Source organism: Solanum lycopersicum, chromosome 9, assembly GCF_036512215.1.
Source record: "Solanum lycopersicum chromosome 9, SLM_r2.1".
NCBI classification, from domain to species: domain Eukaryota; kingdom Viridiplantae; phylum Streptophyta; class Magnoliopsida; order Solanales; family Solanaceae; genus Solanum; species Solanum lycopersicum.
Window position 1 is genome coordinate 69,446,459 of NC_090808.1, and position 18,366 is coordinate 69,464,824.

The 18,366-nt window shown below is 31.1% G+C and overlaps 4 protein-coding genes across 4 annotated transcripts; 2 read left to right on the top strand and 2 right to left on the bottom strand.

The window, feature by feature from the left end:
• Nucleotides 1–137: 137 nt before the first annotated feature.
• On the bottom strand, nucleotides 138–2,758 carry MCA1 (metacaspase 1). The gene is made up of 2 exons (NM_001279269.1): nucleotides 2,413–2,758; nucleotides 138–1,042 (listed from the first exon to the last, which is right to left on the bottom strand). Exons 1-2 carry the CDS (start codon nucleotides 2,756–2,758, stop codon nucleotides 138–140), a joined length of 1,251 nt encoding a protein of 416 aa, NP_001266198.1.
• Nucleotides 2,759–4,585: 1,827 nt separating this feature from the next.
• Nucleotides 4,586–6,649, top strand: LOC543607 (pirin). The gene is made up of 6 exons (NM_001247363.2): nucleotides 4,586–4,705; nucleotides 4,900–4,949; nucleotides 5,040–5,107; nucleotides 5,292–5,354; nucleotides 5,560–5,663; nucleotides 5,973–6,649. The coding sequence occupies exons 1-6, from the start codon at nucleotides 4,599–4,601 to the stop codon at nucleotides 6,454–6,456; spliced, it is 876 nt and encodes a 291-aa protein (NP_001234292.1). The 5' UTR covers nucleotides 4,586–4,598; the 3' UTR covers nucleotides 6,457–6,649.
• Nucleotides 6,650–7,685: 1,036 nt separating this feature from the next.
• LOC101261857 (ras-related protein RABA5e) lies at nucleotides 7,686–11,342 on the top strand. Its single transcript, XM_004247953.5, has 2 exons — nucleotides 7,686–8,242; nucleotides 10,842–11,342. Exons 1-2 carry the CDS (start codon nucleotides 7,909–7,911, stop codon nucleotides 11,159–11,161), a joined length of 654 nt encoding a protein of 217 aa, XP_004248001.1. The 5' UTR covers nucleotides 7,686–7,908; the 3' UTR covers nucleotides 11,162–11,342.
• Nucleotides 11,343–12,389: 1,047 nt separating this feature from the next.
• On the bottom strand, nucleotides 12,390–15,614 carry LOC101261553 (pirin-like protein). The gene is made up of 6 exons (XM_004247952.5): nucleotides 15,260–15,614; nucleotides 14,806–14,855; nucleotides 14,504–14,571; nucleotides 14,045–14,107; nucleotides 13,749–13,852; nucleotides 12,390–13,214 (listed from the first exon to the last, which is right to left on the bottom strand). Exons 1-6 carry the CDS (start codon nucleotides 15,478–15,480, stop codon nucleotides 12,728–12,730), a joined length of 993 nt encoding a protein of 330 aa, XP_004248000.1. The 5' UTR covers nucleotides 15,481–15,614; the 3' UTR covers nucleotides 12,390–12,727.
• Between the last annotated feature and the right edge of the window lie 2,752 nt (nucleotides 15,615–18,366).

An 18,366-nucleotide genomic window follows, 5' to 3' on the forward strand; every position in this document is an offset into this window, starting at 1 on the left:
AACACCAGAGTAAAAGAGCTACTCCAACATTAGCACAAACAATCACACAAATACACAAAAGGATGTAGCTATATAACACCTCGTTGACTTCACAGTCGTATTTCAACAGCTACTCGAGAAGGCATAGCACAGTAGAATCAACAAACAAAAGGAGCATCAACGTGATGATCATCGCAGTAGAGGCCTGGGCGTTGTGTGAAGCCTTGTTTCTGCATCTTTTTCCTAGCCTTGCTAACAAGCTCCTCATTGGTGACTGGACCATCTGATTCGGCCAGGATTTCCTGAATTGCGTTGCTTAGAGCACCATAAGACTCTCCGCCTGCAGGGGTTGCATCCGCAGATGTTTGGTCTGTTTGGCACCCACTGACGAGAATGCCACTGTCTGGAAGACCTCTATTACCTGAACCGGCATAAACCTCCTGTTTACCTTCAACGTGTGTTTCCATGGCCGGTTTTGCATAGCTCTCATCATTTTCATCAAGTTTCTGTTTCAGAAACTCTTGAGCCAAGTTACCAACCATACCCATGAACCCGCCGCCTCCACCCTGCTCGTTATTCTTTTGTAGCTTGTTAAAAATGATTTTCATGAATTTCTTCACCTTAGGACTTGCATCTTCGCCAAAGACGTCAAAGAGTGTTGGCCTAAGTTTCCCAACATCAATATCATCCTTACCAGTTTTCTGCTTAAGTATCTCGATGAGAGTGGAAAGAGGCAAGGACTTGCTCTTCACATGAACTTGATCACCGTCTTCCGTCTCAATCACACTACTCTCAGCAAAATTCTCCTCTTCTTCCTCACGGCGATGGTGGCGACCTGGAAGGTGGATACCCCGGGATTCAAATGCATCTTCAACATTTCGACGTAAGAAATTCTTGAATCCAAAACCAGATCCATGGCCTTCATCGTCATCACCTTGCTTGTGGCTCTCCCCTATCTGCTCTTTAGCTTTGTCAATGAGGCCACCACTGTGGCATGAGTCAGATACAATTGTGATCTGGCAACCTTCAGGAACTTTGTCAACGAGCTCTCTAAAATCATCATCTGATCAAGGATGAAACAACACATCCAACAGTTCAATATTAATTGCCTGTTACTTTTCCAATATTAAATAAGCAAGAGGTAATAAACTGTATAGCCAAGTGTCGGAAATCAAGGGTAAGGTTTGCGTACATCCTAGCCTTTCAAGATCCCACTTGTGGGATCACGACCATTCTCTTTTTTTTGCCAATTTTTTCTGATCTCCCACCATTCAATAATTTTAATCGCTCTGGATCCAAATTCTCATTTCTAAATCCTAGTTCCCCATTTCACAAATCTTCCTAAAACTCGGGATCCATCTCAATAATCATCAAAACAGATCAACTAAGCACTTTCAAGATCCTTTTTTACTCAATATTCTATGATGATCTTAGTCTAATACCAATCTACAAATTACTTACACACACGGAAAAAAAAACAAATTTTGGAACAACCCATGATTAAGTTCCTGTATATGAGATTCGTATCACAATGTAGTAAACTACACTCCTCCTTTTTTCCCAACTGTTACGCGTCCCCCATTCAACTATTTCAATCACTCTAGAAACCCAAATTCTCATTTCTAAAATCCCATTTCCTCGTTTTACAAATCTCCTTATATCTTTGATCCACCTGAATTATCATCAAAACAGATCAACTCAACCTTTCAAGATCATTTTTTGAGAAAACCATTTGAAGATCTCAATCTCCTAGACCCTACCACATCAACTCTAACACCCAACCCCAAACAAACAAAAAGCGAAATTTGAAACAAACCCAAAATTTAGATCAAAGCAATACAAATACCTGCAATAAAATTCATATCACACACACAACACATTAAAAAAAAACAAATTTTCGAAGACACCCATGATCTAGATCAAACCATATAAGTACTCAACACAGAAAATCAAAAAACAACAAATTTTGGAGCAAATACATACTTCAAATCAAAGCAATACAACTAAACCCCCAATAAATTCAACACAACACACAAAAAAAAAACATTTTTTTAACAAACTCATGATATAGATCAAGTACAGACTTACTAACTCAGTTGATTAACTACCTAAGTATTCAATTCCTAATTTTGATCAAAGAAATGCTCAAGTAGCTGCATTAAAACGCATACCACACACAAAAAAAACAAATTTTGGAACAAACCCATCATTTAAATCAAACCAATACAACTAATAACCCCCAACATAATTCAACAAACACAAAGAAAAAAACAATCTTGGAACAAACCCATCATTTAGATCAAGTACAATCTAAATAGCTCAGTCGATTGACTACCTGACAACTCGATTCCCCACCTCATAATCCCCGCCCCATTTCCCCTACTCCAAATCCTTAAAAAACAGCGGTTTAAGTAAAAAAAAATGTTGAATTACCTGTAATAAGATTCATATCACAAGGAACAATACACTCATCAAAACCAGTATCATCTTCTTCACCCGTTTCAGCAGGTAACCTAGTTCCATGTCCACTGTAATGCACAAACAAACAATCCCCTGATTCAGCAGATCCAACAAGATCCGATAAAGCTTTACGTATATTCCGACCAGTTGGTTGTGTGTAAGAATCATCAGTATCTATAAGAACAGTAATGTCTTCCTCAGCAAATCCGTAACGATTAAGTAAACAATTGTACATTCGCTTAACATCGTTAATACAACCTCTAAGTTCTGCTTTTGTTCCTGGATAATTGATTCCAATTAATACTGCTTTTTTCGCCATTGAAATTTTTCAAGAAAAAAAATTGATCTTTTTAGTTTAGAGAATTTTTTGGGATTGTTGATTGAATAATTTGAGATCTTTTTAAGTCAAAAGGCTAGTGGGACATAAGTAATTAAAAGTTTTTAAGTTAGGACCCCCTATATATTTTTTACTTTCTTTTATAATTGTAACGTTTTTAGAGTTTGGTCATAAATTTATGTTACTTACATTTAAGTCAATATAAAAATAATAAGTTTTTAACTTTTTATTGTTAGTAACCTTTTTATATTTTCTGTAAAACAGTAACTGTATTTTTAAAAGTCATTAAACTAAATTTTGCATATAAAATTAGGACAAGTTTATGAATTAAAGTTTTTCTTCTAACATAAGTTGTAAAGTATTTCATAAGTTATACACCAAATATAAAGTGTGGCTTCTAAGCTTTTATTGTAATTATATGTTTAGCAAGATTTGAACAAATGATTTGGCCTCTTACTACTTAATCAAATACAATATTTTTAATCCTCTTTCTAAAAATAATCCAAAAAAATTGTATATCAATAAAATTAATAAATAAATGGCATATTATTCAATAATAACTTTTTCGTTTCTTTTTATTGTTATTTTTTAAAGAAGCGTATTATTTTAAAATTATTATTTTATGATGTATTTAATATATATAAAATTATAATTTATAATATTTGTACATAATTTTGAATTTATATTGATCACGTCAACGGTCAACGAATCAAAGGCAGCAAAATAAAAAAGGTTTACATGCCGACAACTACCAAACATTGTTTCTCTTTGATTTTGAAGTTGCTAGATGTTTCTTTCTTAAAAAATAAATCAATAATAATTATATAATAAACATTCAATTCAAAAATAACATCCTTCTCCGCCTAATATTTAATATTTATATAAAGATTATTTAATTAATTCAAATTTATATTACGTAAATTTTATTTACAGATTTTATATATATATATATATATATATATATATATATATATATATAAAATTTAAATTGAAACTTTTAAAAATAAGAAAATTCTAGTTATTCAATCATAATTTTTTTTATAAATCATGAAGGTGAGGTAATTGGCAAGGCATATAATTGAATTTCTTGCCAAATAATTTTTTTTTATTACGTACAAATGATAAAATTTACCTTTTACCTTCGCGATGAGATTTCTATGTCAAAATTTCAAATTATAAATATGACATTTTTAGTATTAATTAAAATTTTAAAATATTTAAAGTTAACTCGTAAATTACTTTATGATATATGCTTTGATCACATATAAATAGTAAAATTTATTTTTTATATTAAAATATACTTTTAATTTTACAACAAATGGTTCAAAAGATTATTTTACATCAAGAGTTTAAATCATAAATATGGTATTTTAAGTATTTTTTGGATTCTTTGCTATCTAATAATTCCTAGTTTCTACATTGAACTTATTTTCCATTATAGTTATTTAATCTATAATTCATGCATTATTTATATTATTTGGAATTCTTTAATATCTAATAATTCTAGTATATATCTTTCTTTTTTCTTTTTAACTTATTTTCCTCTTTGGTCAATTAAATCTACAAATTCATATTCTCAGTTTTTTATCCAAATAATTTTTTTAATCAAGAAACCACGTCATAGTAACATCAGCATGACATCATCAAATAAAAAAATTAAGTAGGCCCCACTTGAAACTTCTATTCAACACACGAAATATATATTCAATGAATATGAATCCTTAAGAACAAATTGCCTATAAATAGCCACATTAGCACAATCAAATGAAAACACAACAAACAAAAAATAAATTTAGTTGAAACAAACATTAAAAACATCAAAATGTCTATGTCCTCTATTTTTAGTAGACCAAGATTGGTTGTTAAGAAAGTTTTGGCTAGAGCTCAAAATGAAGGTGATGGTGCTATTGTTAGAAGAAGCATTGGAAGGTAACTATGTTTCTATACTTCTTTCCTTTTTCTTGATTTTTTATCATCGTTGTGATAATCGAGAAATCTCTGACGATCATAAATATGTTGGTGAATAATAATCACATCTTTTTATTTTTCTCCAAATTAGATACCATATATCAGAAACACGACTCGAATACTGATTGTTTTTTTTTTATATAATATTTGATCAGGCCTGAATTGCAGAATCTTGATCCATTCCTCATGTTAGATGAGTTTAGTGGTAATTTTTTTTTCTCTTAGTATATTATTTTGTGGATTTTATTTTGATTTTGACTTATTAAAAAGCTATGTTATTTTTGGCTTCTTGCAGTTTCACAACCTGCTGGATTTCCTGACCATCCACACAGAGGTTTTGAGACTGTCACTTATATGTTGCAGGTAAAAATTCATTTTAATTTCTTTTTTTTTTGGGTGAAAGTTTAACTTTTGTACACCGACCAAAAAAATATTGATATATACTATTAGGTATCGCGATGTATATAAGTTAAACTCTGTATTTGGTGTATGGATTATGGAGATTGAAAATTCTAATGTGATTTAATTTTGTGGTGTTTAATTTTAGGGAGCTTTTACTCATCAAGATTTTGCTGGTCACAAGGGTACAATCAGGACTGGTGATGTGCAGGTAATAAGTTTGCTCACAACACCACTATCAACTTAAGTTACGTACACTGACAGTGTGAAGATTTTTAATAATATCAGTGTAATATAACATAACATGTGATAGTTACCTCCTAAAGTGGGACTTCATGACGCGATAGAATATCGAATTTATGAAATTTAAAGTGTGTTTTATGATTTTATTTTTTTTCCCGTTTGGTTTAATGCAGTGGATGACAGCAGGAAGAGGTATAGTTCATTCAGAAATGCCTGCTGGACCAGGTACTCAAAAGGGGTTGCAGCTTTGGATAAATTTATCTTCTAAGGACAAAATGTAAGTTACATTGATTCAATTTTGACTTTAGTGTTTGAAAAATCTAGTATTTCATTTTTTAACATATTCCTATAAAACATGTACTCTGATCAAAATTCATAAAACTTAAGCGTTTAAGATTTAATATATATGTATTAAAGTATGACTTGACCTATATGAGTCAGACAAAGGGTGTTCGAGTAACCAGTCTTCAATCTGTGTGGCTAAAACATGCTTTAGTCACAACAACTCATGACCCTGTTACTTCACGAGCCTTCATTGCCCCGTTTTTTGTAACTTCACTCATTTTGTCCATCCATATTGATGCAGGATTGAGCCAAGGTATCAAGAATTGCTACACCAAGACATACCAAAGGCTGAAAAAGATGGTGTTTCGGTTACTATTTTAGCAGGGGAATCCATGGGGAAAAAATCACAAGTTTTCACGCGAACGCCTACAATGTACCTTGATTTCACCCTAAAACCAGGTTCTGAGCATCATCAACCGATCCCCGAGACCTGGAATGCCTTCCTCTACATAGTTGAAGGAGAGGGAGCGTTTGGTTCTTCGGATTCAACCACTACACCAGCTCACCATTGCTTGGTTTTAGGCCCTGGTGAAGGTCTAAGTGTGTGGAACAAATCTTCAAAGCCATTGAGGTTTGTTCTGATAGGAGGGCAACCGATTAACGAGCCTGTCGTGCAGTATGGTCCATTTGTTATGAACACTAAGAGTGAGATTATGCAGGCTTATCAAGATTATCAACTTGGAAAGAATGGATTTGAAAGATCAAGACAATGGTATTCTAAATGAGTAAACAGAGTTACATCTTATACTTCATGAACATTAAGTGCAATAGTCATTAGTTTTCTTAATGATTTCAAGTTGTGTTAGTCTTTGCTTTCATTTGAAATGTTATGTGTGTTGAGTGATGTTTATTAGTGTTCATTTCCTTCATTTGTTCAAGATTGTATTTATAGTAATTTATGTTAGAGTTCTTGAATTATATCTTAGCTTCTTTAGTTTGGATCATAGACTCAATTTTTCATGTCATCAAGATTATCCAAAACGATTGTCGCATTTCGTATCAGATTCTTTAAAATGTACGAATCTCAAAAAATTTAACTTGCCTTCGTCGACCTTTTTAGTAGTTTGTTGGAAAAATATATTCACTTCTTGAATAATATATTTTTTATTTGTTTAAATCATTCATTAAAAATATAATGACTATATTATCATATTATAGGGAGTGGATGTCCATGAAAAACATGGTCCAATGTGATTTTTTACGATCATTTCTCAATTATTGAGTCAACGTGGTTATTCATGAAGTTTTACCATAATCAACTCAAGAACTAATTTCATGTCTAAAAAAAATTTATAAAGAGAAATTGATGTTAAAAACACATAAGAATTAAATAATTTATCGCTTAAATATCAAAGAAAAGCAGGATGATGTGTACTTTTAACATTAGTCTTTACAAAAATATTTATGTTTTAAGATAATAGAACAAATTTACTATTATTCTTCCATTTATAAATTCATCCTAGAAAAGGAAAATTAATAAATCCAGCAACAACACTTCTTAACAAGATTATCTGTACCTAGCTTTGCCATCACTTTTTATACAACACCCCCACCTCCACCATAAATTGAAAAATAAAAATTGAAATTATATTGAAAGAAAGTGTTTGAAATTTGAATATGTTTATATTTGTATTTTGTAAATAAAAGTAAATAGTCTCAAAATCTATATTCAAACGAAGAATTTTCATATTTGAGAGTACCTCCAAAAATAGCTCAAAGTTAACATATTTCTTACCATAAAAAAGCTATAAACACATAATTTAATATATTGAGTAATTTAAATACATATTACAAGGATTAAACCAATAAGAAGAAGGAAAAAATTATAAAAAGTTTATTTTTACTTTTTAGAAAAACTATTGAGTCCAACCGCCTGTTTTCTCTTCAAACAAAAGGTTATAATATAATTATTATATATTCCTTTTTTATTTACCCAAAAAGAAGACCCACTTGTGATTTTATTTTATTTTTATGAAAAAACAATAAAAAAACAAAATAACAAAAAAAGATCCAGCAAGACCACTTCTTTCAAATTCTCTGTATAATCTTTGCCAGCTCTGCCACCATTACTTCTTTGCACAAAACCCCAACACCCCTTCCCCCCTCTCTCTCTCTCTAGATCACCAGTTTGCATTCTTTCTCTCTCTAAACCTCAAAAAGTTTCAATTTTTCAGCAAATGGACTCTTCAGATGATGAGGGTGAGGAGTATCTTTTCAAGATTGTAATCATTGGTGATTCTGCAGTAGGTAAATCTAATTTGCTTACACGTTATGCAAGAAATGAGTTTAATTTGCATTCAAAAGCAACTATTGGAGTTGAGTTTCAGACCCAAACTCTTGAAATTGATGGAAAAGAAGTTAAAGCTCAGATTTGGGATACTGCTGGACAAGAAAGGTTTAGAGCTGTGACTTCTGCTTATTATCGTGGTGCTTTTGGTGCTCTTGTTGTTTATGATATTTCAAGAAGGACAACTTTTGATAGTATCCCTCGTTGGCTTGATGAACTCAAAAGTATGTATCTTTTTTGCTAAAAGTTCCATTTTTTAATTTTTATAAGTTGGTTTTGGTTTATGTTGAATTCTTATTTGTCATTCAAAGTTTTCACCTTTTTTGGTGGATTGGCTTGAGTTTAGTCTTTTGAGATTTGATGATGTTATGATGGAATGGTAATTCTTAGATTTGAATTCTACATTCTAGTTTATGTTGCTAAAAAAAATACTCTTTTGTTTAGCTTGGTTTTGGTTTATGTTGAATTCCCATCCAAGTTTTATGCATTGTCTTTGGTTTGTATATAGAAAATTCTCACCTTTTTGGTGGATTGGCTGTAAAGCTTAGTTTTTTTTAGATTTGATGGTGTTAGGATAGAATGGTAATTCTTAGATTTGACTTCTATATTCTTGTTTATGTTGCTAGTAGTCTTTTCTTTGTTTAGCTTGGTTTTGGTTTATGTTGAATTCCCATCAAAGTTGTATGCATATCTTTTGCTTTGTGCAAGAAAAGTTTTCACCTTTTTCAAATATGGTGAGGTTTTGGTGGATTGGCTATAAAGTTCAGTTCTTGAGGTTTTGATTATGCTATGATATAATGGTAATTCTTAGATTTGGCATTTGTTGCTAAAATTCTTCTCTTTTTCTAGACTTGGTTTTGTTTTATGTTCATCTAAGCTTTATGCATTGTCTTTTCTTTGTGCACAGAAAGTTCTCAACTTTTTGGTGGATTGGCTGTAAAGTCTATTTTTTTGAGAATTGACGGTGTTATGATAGAATGCTAGTTCTTTAGATTTGACTTCTACGTTATTCGTTTTGTTTATAATTAGTTATTGGATAAATTGACAAGTGAGTCGAGATCTGATTGTTGTATTCGTATGTCTCTGTTTCTACAAAAAAAATTGAACTTAATTTTGGTTCATGTTGAATTCCCACTTTTCAACTTGGTTTTGGCATATGTTGAGTTCCCATCAAAGTATGATACACATATTTTCTTTTTTTCATAAAAGTTCCTCACCTTTTTGAGATTTATTGAGGTTGGTAGTATAAAGTTCAGTTTTTGAGATTTGATGGTGTTATGACATGATGGCAATTCTGGAATTTGACTTCCACATTCTTGGTTCTTGATTATAACTTATAAGTATGTAAGATATCTTGTAGATCCGAAAAGTCTTGGCTACTTTAACTATTTAGGACGATGGAATATGCCATAAGGGTAATTTTAATCGAGTTTTTCTAGAATTGAATAATGGATGTGTTCAATCTATATTTTTTGAATCTTGTTTTGGTTCCGATAACTTTTCTCTTTAACTGAATAATGTAAGATTTTACAGTTGCTATTAAGTCTAATTCAATCATTTTAGTAAAAAATTACTTACCAGACATAGAAACAAATGGCAATGTTAGCTAGAAAAATCTTGAGTCTTGATTATGTATCATTGTTACTTGAAGCAATGGCAAAGAAAGCGGTATATATGCCAATGTAGCTGTTATGCTCAATTTTGTCTAGATGCAGTTGGGAACCTATGATAAGAACGAATTAGACAGACTGTCAATTGGATGTATATTAGGAATTGGAATTCAAGTCATGCTTTTCTTTCTCCGAAAAGCCAATCCAAATGAACTTCTCAACGGATCATACTTATATGGAATCTGTTTTATTTGCTTGATTGTGAAAATAATTAGGACCAACAACCTGGCTTACCTACGTATGGTATTATGGTAGACTAAGGAGTCTCACGGATTGATAAAAAATCTCAGAGATTCTTTTGATGTTAAATGGTGCCATATTTATAACTTAGGTAGTCTCTCTGTTAAGCCCTTAGCTAACTAAGTTTTGGCTGGACGGGAGTGTATATTTGTTGCTTTGAGCCGTGAGCTGCTATGTGATACTTGCATGACCTTATTTTGTTATTCAAATCTGTTCTTGTCTTGCAAATATCATTTGAATCTTGAAAATGAATGACTTTGTGCTCACTGTTTCCAAAATTGAGAACTTTTAGAACTTAATGTCCATAATATAGATCGAGGAGTATTAACTCTTGATCTATCAGAATGAGTGGATCAGATACAAGGCCGTTTGCCCAAGTTCAAGATGTTAGCTTGAGCCCTGACATGGTCCGAGATCCCTATCTTTAAGGCCATTAAAGAACCCAGGGCCAGGGAAATGTGATAAACAGAATGTTAACATTTGCAGCATATATAACCACAAATGAGGTTTGTACTCCACAAGCTTCATTTAATCACGAGATGAAATGAGCAGAGGATTATGTCATCAAAATCAAAGTCAGTGTTAATAAGGTGCATCATTTTGCTTCCTGGTGTGATGGAGACAATGAAGTAGTTAATAGCGACTTAAGGAAATTCAGATACATACTTTTGAAGGAAATATATGTAGTAATATTAAGTTTTACAGACTCTTTATAGGTGCAGGTGCTGTACTTGAACTTTGCATTCACGAGCTTATTTATCACACTTTGCCTTGGAATGATACTCTCTGCTGTCGGGAATCCCAACTTTTATTTATACCGTTATAGTATTAGGTGTGCAAATTACATGTTATGGTGGTGTTCTATATGTTCTTCATACTCCCAATCATAACTGAAATAACCATTTTCATGCAGCTCATTCGGATACAACGGTTGCAAGGATACTGGTGGGAAACAAATGTGACTTGGAGAATATAAGAGCTGTGAGCGTAGAAGAAGGCAAAAGCCTGGCAGAATCAGAAGGGATGTTCTTCATGGAGACATCTGCCCTCGATTCAACAAACGTGAACAAGGCTTTCGAGATTGTGATTCGAGAGATCTATAATAGTGTTAGCAGAAAGGTTTTGAATTCCGATTCTTATAAAGCCGAATTATCTGTCAACAGAGTCAACCTGGTCAACGATGGTACCGATGGATCGAAACAAAAGCAGGGCTACTCTTGTTGTTCTAGGTGATTAATGTTATGTTTCTTGATTCCCCTTAAGTTTTACAAGAATGGTTCATTAAATTATTTTTGCTGGTCATACTGTTTATTGATTTGTTAATGGATAAAGTACTTTTGTAATGGTCAGGAACTTAATATTTATATTCTATATGGCAGCTGAAATGATAAATGTTTATTTTCCCCAATGCAAATCTGTATTCTGTGTTTTGCTTTATGTATTTGTCATTCTTGATTGTTCAATTGTAAATACTATTTCATATTCACTCAGTGTTTTCGAATTTGAGTACATGGAATCACTGTTGTTAGGAAGCGATTTATTTCGATGTGAATGATTTAGTTGTGAATCAGAAGTTGAGTAATAAAAACAATTTGTTTGTTTTTCCGGAGAGCTGATTATAACATGCATTACTGATGCAAATTCTAGAAGAACAAGACAGTATAGTCTGTCAAGGTCAGCTTTTATCAACATCTTCTAGAAACTGAGTAAACGTCATTTTCTCAACAAATTATGTAAAATGATTCCATTCATCCTCACCAACACTGTCAGTTCTAGCAGCATTATGAGAGATTCCCATATTTCAAACTTTGTCAAACAAAAAAGTTATTCCAATCAAGAAAATCCCCACCAACACTCTTGCTCTAGAACATTATGTGAGATTTTCTTGTATTTCAAAGTTGACAAGAAAAGCATTACTTCAAACATAATATGAGAACTTGTGATCAAGCAGTAACTATTTCGATAATTTTAATTAGAGTCTTAAGTTCAAGCTCAGAATATGAAGTTAAGTTCAAGCTCAGACTATGAAGTCGTATTCAATATCGAGCTCCAAAACAGGACTATAGAGAGTAAACCAACTTACAACAAAGGATCTCACCCCACCACTATATCAAATATCCAAGAAGATAGAATCACAGATTCAGAATCAATATTCACTATAAGAAAAAAGAAATAATAATCAACTTTTTGATCATGACCTATCAACATTGAAGAAAAAATAGCATTTTTGATACCTCAATAATTGATGAATAATCATTTTTATTCTTGTGATGTAGTAATGACTCAACATATTTAATCTTCAATTAATTAGAATGCGTGTAACTTTATCCAAGTTTAACATAACATATGTGTAATTAGTAAGTTTTAAGTTTTATGAGTATTCATAAGCAAAGAGATCAAACTTGATCGTTTCAAGTAACTGAATGGTAAATGTTAGATATCACAAGGAAGAAAACTGGAATTTTTCGACAACCAAGGGACGAAATATGCTATTAAATCCCACATTGAAAATAAGAATAAATAACAATAACCTAAACAATTTTCAAATGATAAATCAAGATAAACTTAGCCATTATTTCTTTACCAGGGATATATTTACGAAACGAAAAAAGAAACATAAAAAAGGTGCATTTTGAGGCTAATAGTCTATGTTGCTCGTACTCTCGTAAAATGTTGCCACACCAACGTCGAATCCTCCAAAAGAAATACACTACTTTTGAAGAATTCAACACACACCTGTCGGCAGTTTTTAAAGACTCCGACCAACATAACTTGTATTATTGTTTCAGTTCCATTTCTTCAGTGCCCTGATCTCCAGTATCTAGCATTCTCAAAACCATTCTTGCAATATTGATAATCTTCAAATGTTTGATCAATTTCATCTTGTGAGTTCATCACAAAAGGACCATGTTGAACCACAGGTTCATTAAGAGGTTGTCCACCTAAAAGAACAAATCTTAATGGCTTTGAAGACTTGTTCCATACACTAAGTCCCTCTCCAGGGCCTAAAACCAAGCAATGGTGAGCTGATACAGGACCTGAACTCGGAATTCCGAAGACACCTTCTCCTTCAACTATATATACGAAGGCGTTCCAAGATTCAGGGATGGCTTGATGATAGTAAGCTGTTGGTTGTAGGGTGAAATCGAGGTACATTGTAGGCGTTTGTGTGTAAACCGGGGATTGGACTCCCATTGCTTCACCTGCTATAACTTTTACTTTAACACCATCATTCTCTGCTCTTGGTATGTCTTCTTTCAGCAGTTCTTGATACCTTGGCTCAATCCTGTAGTTGAACTTTGAACTTAATAATAATTGAAAAAGAAAAAGCAATCACATATCAAACGTGTGTTCGCCACAAAGTCTTCGTTTTGGGCTATAAACTTGAACATGGGAAAATATTGGTTCAAACTAAATCTTGATTTTGAGAAGTTAGTCAAAAGTGAATGATTAAGCTTAGCAAAACACAGCAGAAACAGAAAAGTGAATGATTAATCTTTATACTGCATACTAGTAATACTCCTAACCCCCCGCCCCACAATAAAAGTAGGATAAGAGCTAACATTATTTTTTTACTACTATATGCTAGAGCCAAGTACAATAAAGTAGTGGTGTGTAAAGTATCTATATGGGGTCAGTCAAAAGTTGTGTTGCTGGTACTCTTTAAAAATGCCAATAGACACGTGTCAGAATCTCCAAATAATAGTGCATTTATGGAGGATCTGAAACGGGTGTGCCAGCATTTTCAAAGAGTACGAGCAACATAGGTCAAAAGGAGTGATAAGACCGAAAGCTTCTAATGATTAAATGACTAACTTACATTTTGTCCTTAGAAGAGAGATTTATCCAAAGTTGCAACCCCTTTTGACTGCCTTCTCCTGCAGGCATTTCTGAATGAATTATACCTCTTCCTGCTGTCATCCACTGCAATATCATCCAATATAAGAAACATAAATCAGCAACCAAAATATCTCTTCTGTTCTTATAAGCTATGCTGCTTGGATTCTTTAATAACATTGTCGAACGTGTGTCGGATATTCCAAGAGTTATGCATTTTTGGAGAATCCGAACTACATATCTTGTAAGTAAAAATGTTAAGAGCTGAATATTCTATACCTGCACATCACCAGTATTAATTGTGCCCTTGTGACCAGCAAAATCTTGATGAGTAAAAGCTCCCTAAGGAAACGAAAACACAACATTAGCATTATCAACATCTTCTGTGCCCGTTTCACTTTTGAAATTATGAGTTCAGAATTTGATGTGCGTTTATTTTTGTGTTTTGTGTCAAAAATATTGGGTTCAAGTAAACACTACATCTGCCTCAGTACGATTCAATGGATTCAACAAGACATGTCATTTGGCACTTTGCTGCTTATTCTTTGTTGGATGGTTAGGATACCAAGACAAAAGAGCCATCATTATTGGGAGGTTAAAGAGCATCGAACAGGTGTTTGGTCGTGGCACACACACAGCCTTAGGGAACAAGAAAAGGCCTTTCATTTTCCACCCTTCGTCCGCCCTTTCCCTCACTATTATTATATAGGATTGAAGTGTGCAACTAACTGTTTTTACCTGTAGCATGTAAGTTACTGTCTCAAAACCTCTGTGTGGATGATCAGGAAAACCAGCAGGAGCAGAAACTGAAACAATAAAACAGTACTTTATCAACTCTTCTTGGCTCAAAAAATAACTAAGCAAAAATGAACAACATATTCCAGTAAGATGTTCAAAACTTAAGTTGCTCGGACTCTTCAAAAATACGTCATGTGTGTCTCAGATTCTCCAAAAGCTATGTATTTTTGGCTTTTTGGAGAATCCGACACATGTGGAACAATATTTTTGGAGGATCCAAGCAACATTACTCAAAGCAGTACCTGAAAATTCATCCAACATTAGGAAAGGATCAAGATTCCTCAATTCATGCCTGCAGGATCAAATTTTTAAAACAAAATCCCCACATTCAATAAGCAACAAGATTAAAGAAAAAATCACAAACACATACTTTTTTTTTCTTTTTGATATTTGTAGTGTATTGGCGGCTTTTCCGCACCTTAACTAATTACACGAGATATTTATCAACTCGCACTAATAACACAGGTACTAGCTAACTTTATTCGAGACCACGTAAAGACAGAGACTTTACAATATGGAAACCAAGAAAACACATCAAGGTCAAAGTTTCAAAACACAATTTCCTATTAAAGTTACTTCTTTTACTGTCCAAAATGAAAAATACCCAAATGACAAAAAAGTCATAAAATTTAGAAACAAAATTTAAAATCAACAAAAAGAAAATGTGAAAAATATAAAAATCCCAAATTTTATTACCTTCCAATGCTTCTTCTAACAACAGCTCCATTCCCTTCACTTTGAGGTTTAGCCAAAACTTTCTTAATAACCAATCTTGGTCTATCAAAACAAGAATCATATTGATTTGATTCAGACATATTAATATTTCTAATAGGAAAAAAAATAGGCTTTCTTGAAACTTTTTTATTTCTAACAAATGGGAAGATTTTCACTAAAAATAGTTCAGAAATAGCTCTCATATAACCAATTCTTGATTATGAAATATTTGTGTGTATCTTGTAAACTATGAATCCCTATTTATATGAAAATTCTTAGAATATTAAAAATGGGGTTCAAATTGAGGGAACTCTGTAAGTTGAATATTGAAAAAGACAGCTAATTTTTTTTATTGTTATTTTAATTTATTATTTGTATTTTAGTATATGGATATTAATTAATATATGATGATTTCAGTCTTGTGTCATCATGATGGAAGCTTTTTTCCTTTGTGTGAAAAGCCCTTTTGAAAGTCAAATGTATTTGGGAGAATTACTAATTTAGGAAAAAAAATGTCTTTAAAAGCAAAATTTAGTCAGAAATCTTTTTAAACAAAAAATATTACTATACACTATTTTACATTTCTTCTAAATAATATAGGTCTTATTTCTTTTTTTTTCTAAATTATTAATATTACCACATGGATTAGGCTTTTATTTACCTGGAAAAAAAACTAATTTTCAACTAAATATTCAAAAAAGAAAAGTTTTGTTAAAAAAACTCAAAGTAGAAATGTTTGAACTTTATAACACGAAACTTCAAATACTATATATGTATATTAGGAAATGATGTATATGTAAAAAGTCTATAAATTTAAAATGTGATTTTAGTAGCGACTTAAAATCGAGTATACGTACACTTCCCCCCGAAAGAAGTATGTATATATGTCTTTTGATCTTATCAAAAAAAATTCGAAGTGACTTACTTAAATATGTGTGTGAATACATATTTGTAAATTTCGATCATTATATTATTATAACTATTAATATTTAATTAATATAACGTTCTCAATATTTCACCGATATATAAATAATAAATACACTTGCACTAAAAAATACTCTAGTTTATTATTTTTGATTGTCAATGTTCAAGTGTTTCAAAAGTTAAAAGTGCATTATATTCATTCATGCCTTCATGTGGGTAAAGTTTCTAGAAGCAAATCCTCAGTTTTGCACTTTTCATTTTACTATTATACTCTATAGTGCATATTGCATTTGTAAGTTGAATAAACTTTATGTGCATGGGTATAGTGTAACACTATGTGGATTATATATATTTGGGATTGGATAGTGCTTTTTCTCTCCTTTCTATTCTTTGTTGATTGTATATTGTCATTGCACCAAGCTTTATTAGCTTATTTGCCAAGACTATATGCAATTTAAGAACAATGAATTCAAAGCTTTTAGTTTATAAACTTTGAATTATAATTTTTCTAAATAATAATAAAGGATTTGTGTCTTAAATCTTGATTTTTGTAATAATTATAATAGTAGCTAATATCAATTGAATTTGACCTTTTGATACAAGTACGCACTATAAGAAGGTGAGATTTATCCTTTGTCTTTTTAATATAAATAATATAGATTATAATCGTAATTATTTATTTTAAATATATTAAATAACTTTTTTTAAAAACATAATTATAAGATTTGAGCCAAACTAATGAATTAAATCAACTCATAACTATAACAATATGCAGATTAGATAAACTAAAGCTACAATTGTTATATATATATATAACAAACATATATCATGTATCTATTATTTGATATAGGCTTTCATATGTCTAAGTTATCAAATGTTGTCGCAAGATAGCAGTAACTTAATTGGAAGTTTACCAACTATTATTTTAAAATATCATATTCCACCAGTGCATGTCTGCAATAAAATTATGTATTAGAAAATTGAATTGCAATTATGAAATAAATATAAAAAATGTTTTATTAAAATGGAAAAATATAGATAAGAAAAATCAGAAGCTACATAGTGTGCAAAACTACAAAATCAGTTATTGAGAGATGACTCTGCAATGACAACAACAATGACATTAATCATATGACATTATGCTTACAATGGATGAATAGAATATGCACATTCACTTTTATTATATGATAAAATAATAAAATAAAATTGCCCTATAAAGTGTTCATTTGTTATATTATGTTTAATGAAATTAAAAGGGAAAACGAATTAATGGGATATATTATATCCATAATTGAGGGGCCAAAAATATGAACTAACCCTTTTTATAAAATTAAGTTATTTATGTTCTAAAACAAATTAGCACTTTAAAATCTAATAAAATCCTTACCAAACAAGCTATAATATACTTAAAAAGTTACATAGTATATATTTTAAAAATACTTTAAGGTATTTATTTATTTTCATTTTCCATTATCACTCAAAGCTTTATTTTAGTAGAATTATATATTCTATAATTCAATTATGGGAAGAAGACATCTAGAAGATTTAGGTAAGATATTTCCATATATTGCATAATTTTAAAATAATTTGAGTATTACAACTCAAATTTTAGTGACCCATTTATTTAATAAAAATACTGTTTCAATTTGAATAGATAGTGAAATCCTATCTACTCCATCCTGTTCAACTATTTCCACAATATATATATATATATATATATATATATATATATATATATATTAGAACAATCAATTTCTCAGCCGTTGATATATACTCGTTCAACGATTTTTTTTTCAATATTCATTTATTTTATATTATATTATATTGTGTATTATTACATTTCAAATTTTTATAAATCGAAATCTTTGATGCATATATGAATAATGTAATAGGAGCGGGAATTTTCAATAACTGTTTAAAAATAGAAAAACATATTACATATTGTTCAATTACGTATTAATTAATATGCATACATACACATATTAATCGTTATGAAATATATATATCTATGTAGAAATTGATAGATATTTGTATAAAATTAACATAGAGCACCAAATGAATAAATTATATAGTTGGCCCAATGATTTTAGAATGGGTACTTAAGACTCTTTTAATGTTATTGTATTAAGGTTCAAATCTCATTGTTAATATACATTGACTATTAA

Coding starts and splice junctions, on each gene's coding strand:
- LOC101261553 (XM_004247952.5), bottom strand. CDS start 15,480: ATGAGAGCTATTTCTGAACTATTTTTAGTGAAAATCTTCCCATTTGTT. Junction 14,572..14,805: donor AATGTTGGATGAATTTTCAG/GTACTGCTTTGA, acceptor TTATTGTTTCAG/TTTCTGCTCCTGCTGGTTTT. Junction 14,108..14,503: donor CAGTAACTTACATGCTACAG/GTAAAAACAGTT, acceptor TCGTTTCCTTAG/GGAGCTTTTACTCATCAAGA.
- LOC101261857 (XM_004247953.5), top strand. CDS start 7,909: ATGGACTCTTCAGATGATGAGGGTGAGGAGTATCTTTTCAAGATTGTA. Junction 8,243..10,841: donor TTGGCTTGATGAACTCAAAA/GTATGTATCTTT, acceptor ATTTTCATGCAG/CTCATTCGGATACAACGGTT.
- MCA1 (NM_001279269.1), bottom strand. CDS start 2,758: ATGGCGAAAAAAGCAGTATTAATTGGAATCAATTATCCAGGAACAAAA. Junction 1,043..2,412: donor TGATATGAATCTTATTACAG/GTAATTCAACAT, acceptor ATCCTTGATCAG/ATGATGATTTTAGAGAGCTC.
- LOC543607 (NM_001247363.2), top strand. CDS start 4,599: ATGTCTATGTCCTCTATTTTTAGTAGACCAAGATTGGTTGTTAAGAAA. Junction 4,706..4,899: donor GTTAGAAGAAGCATTGGAAG/GTAACTATGTTT, acceptor ATATTTGATCAG/GCCTGAATTGCAGAATCTTG. Junction 5,108..5,291: donor CTGTCACTTATATGTTGCAG/GTAAAAATTCAT, acceptor GTTTAATTTTAG/GGAGCTTTTACTCATCAAGA.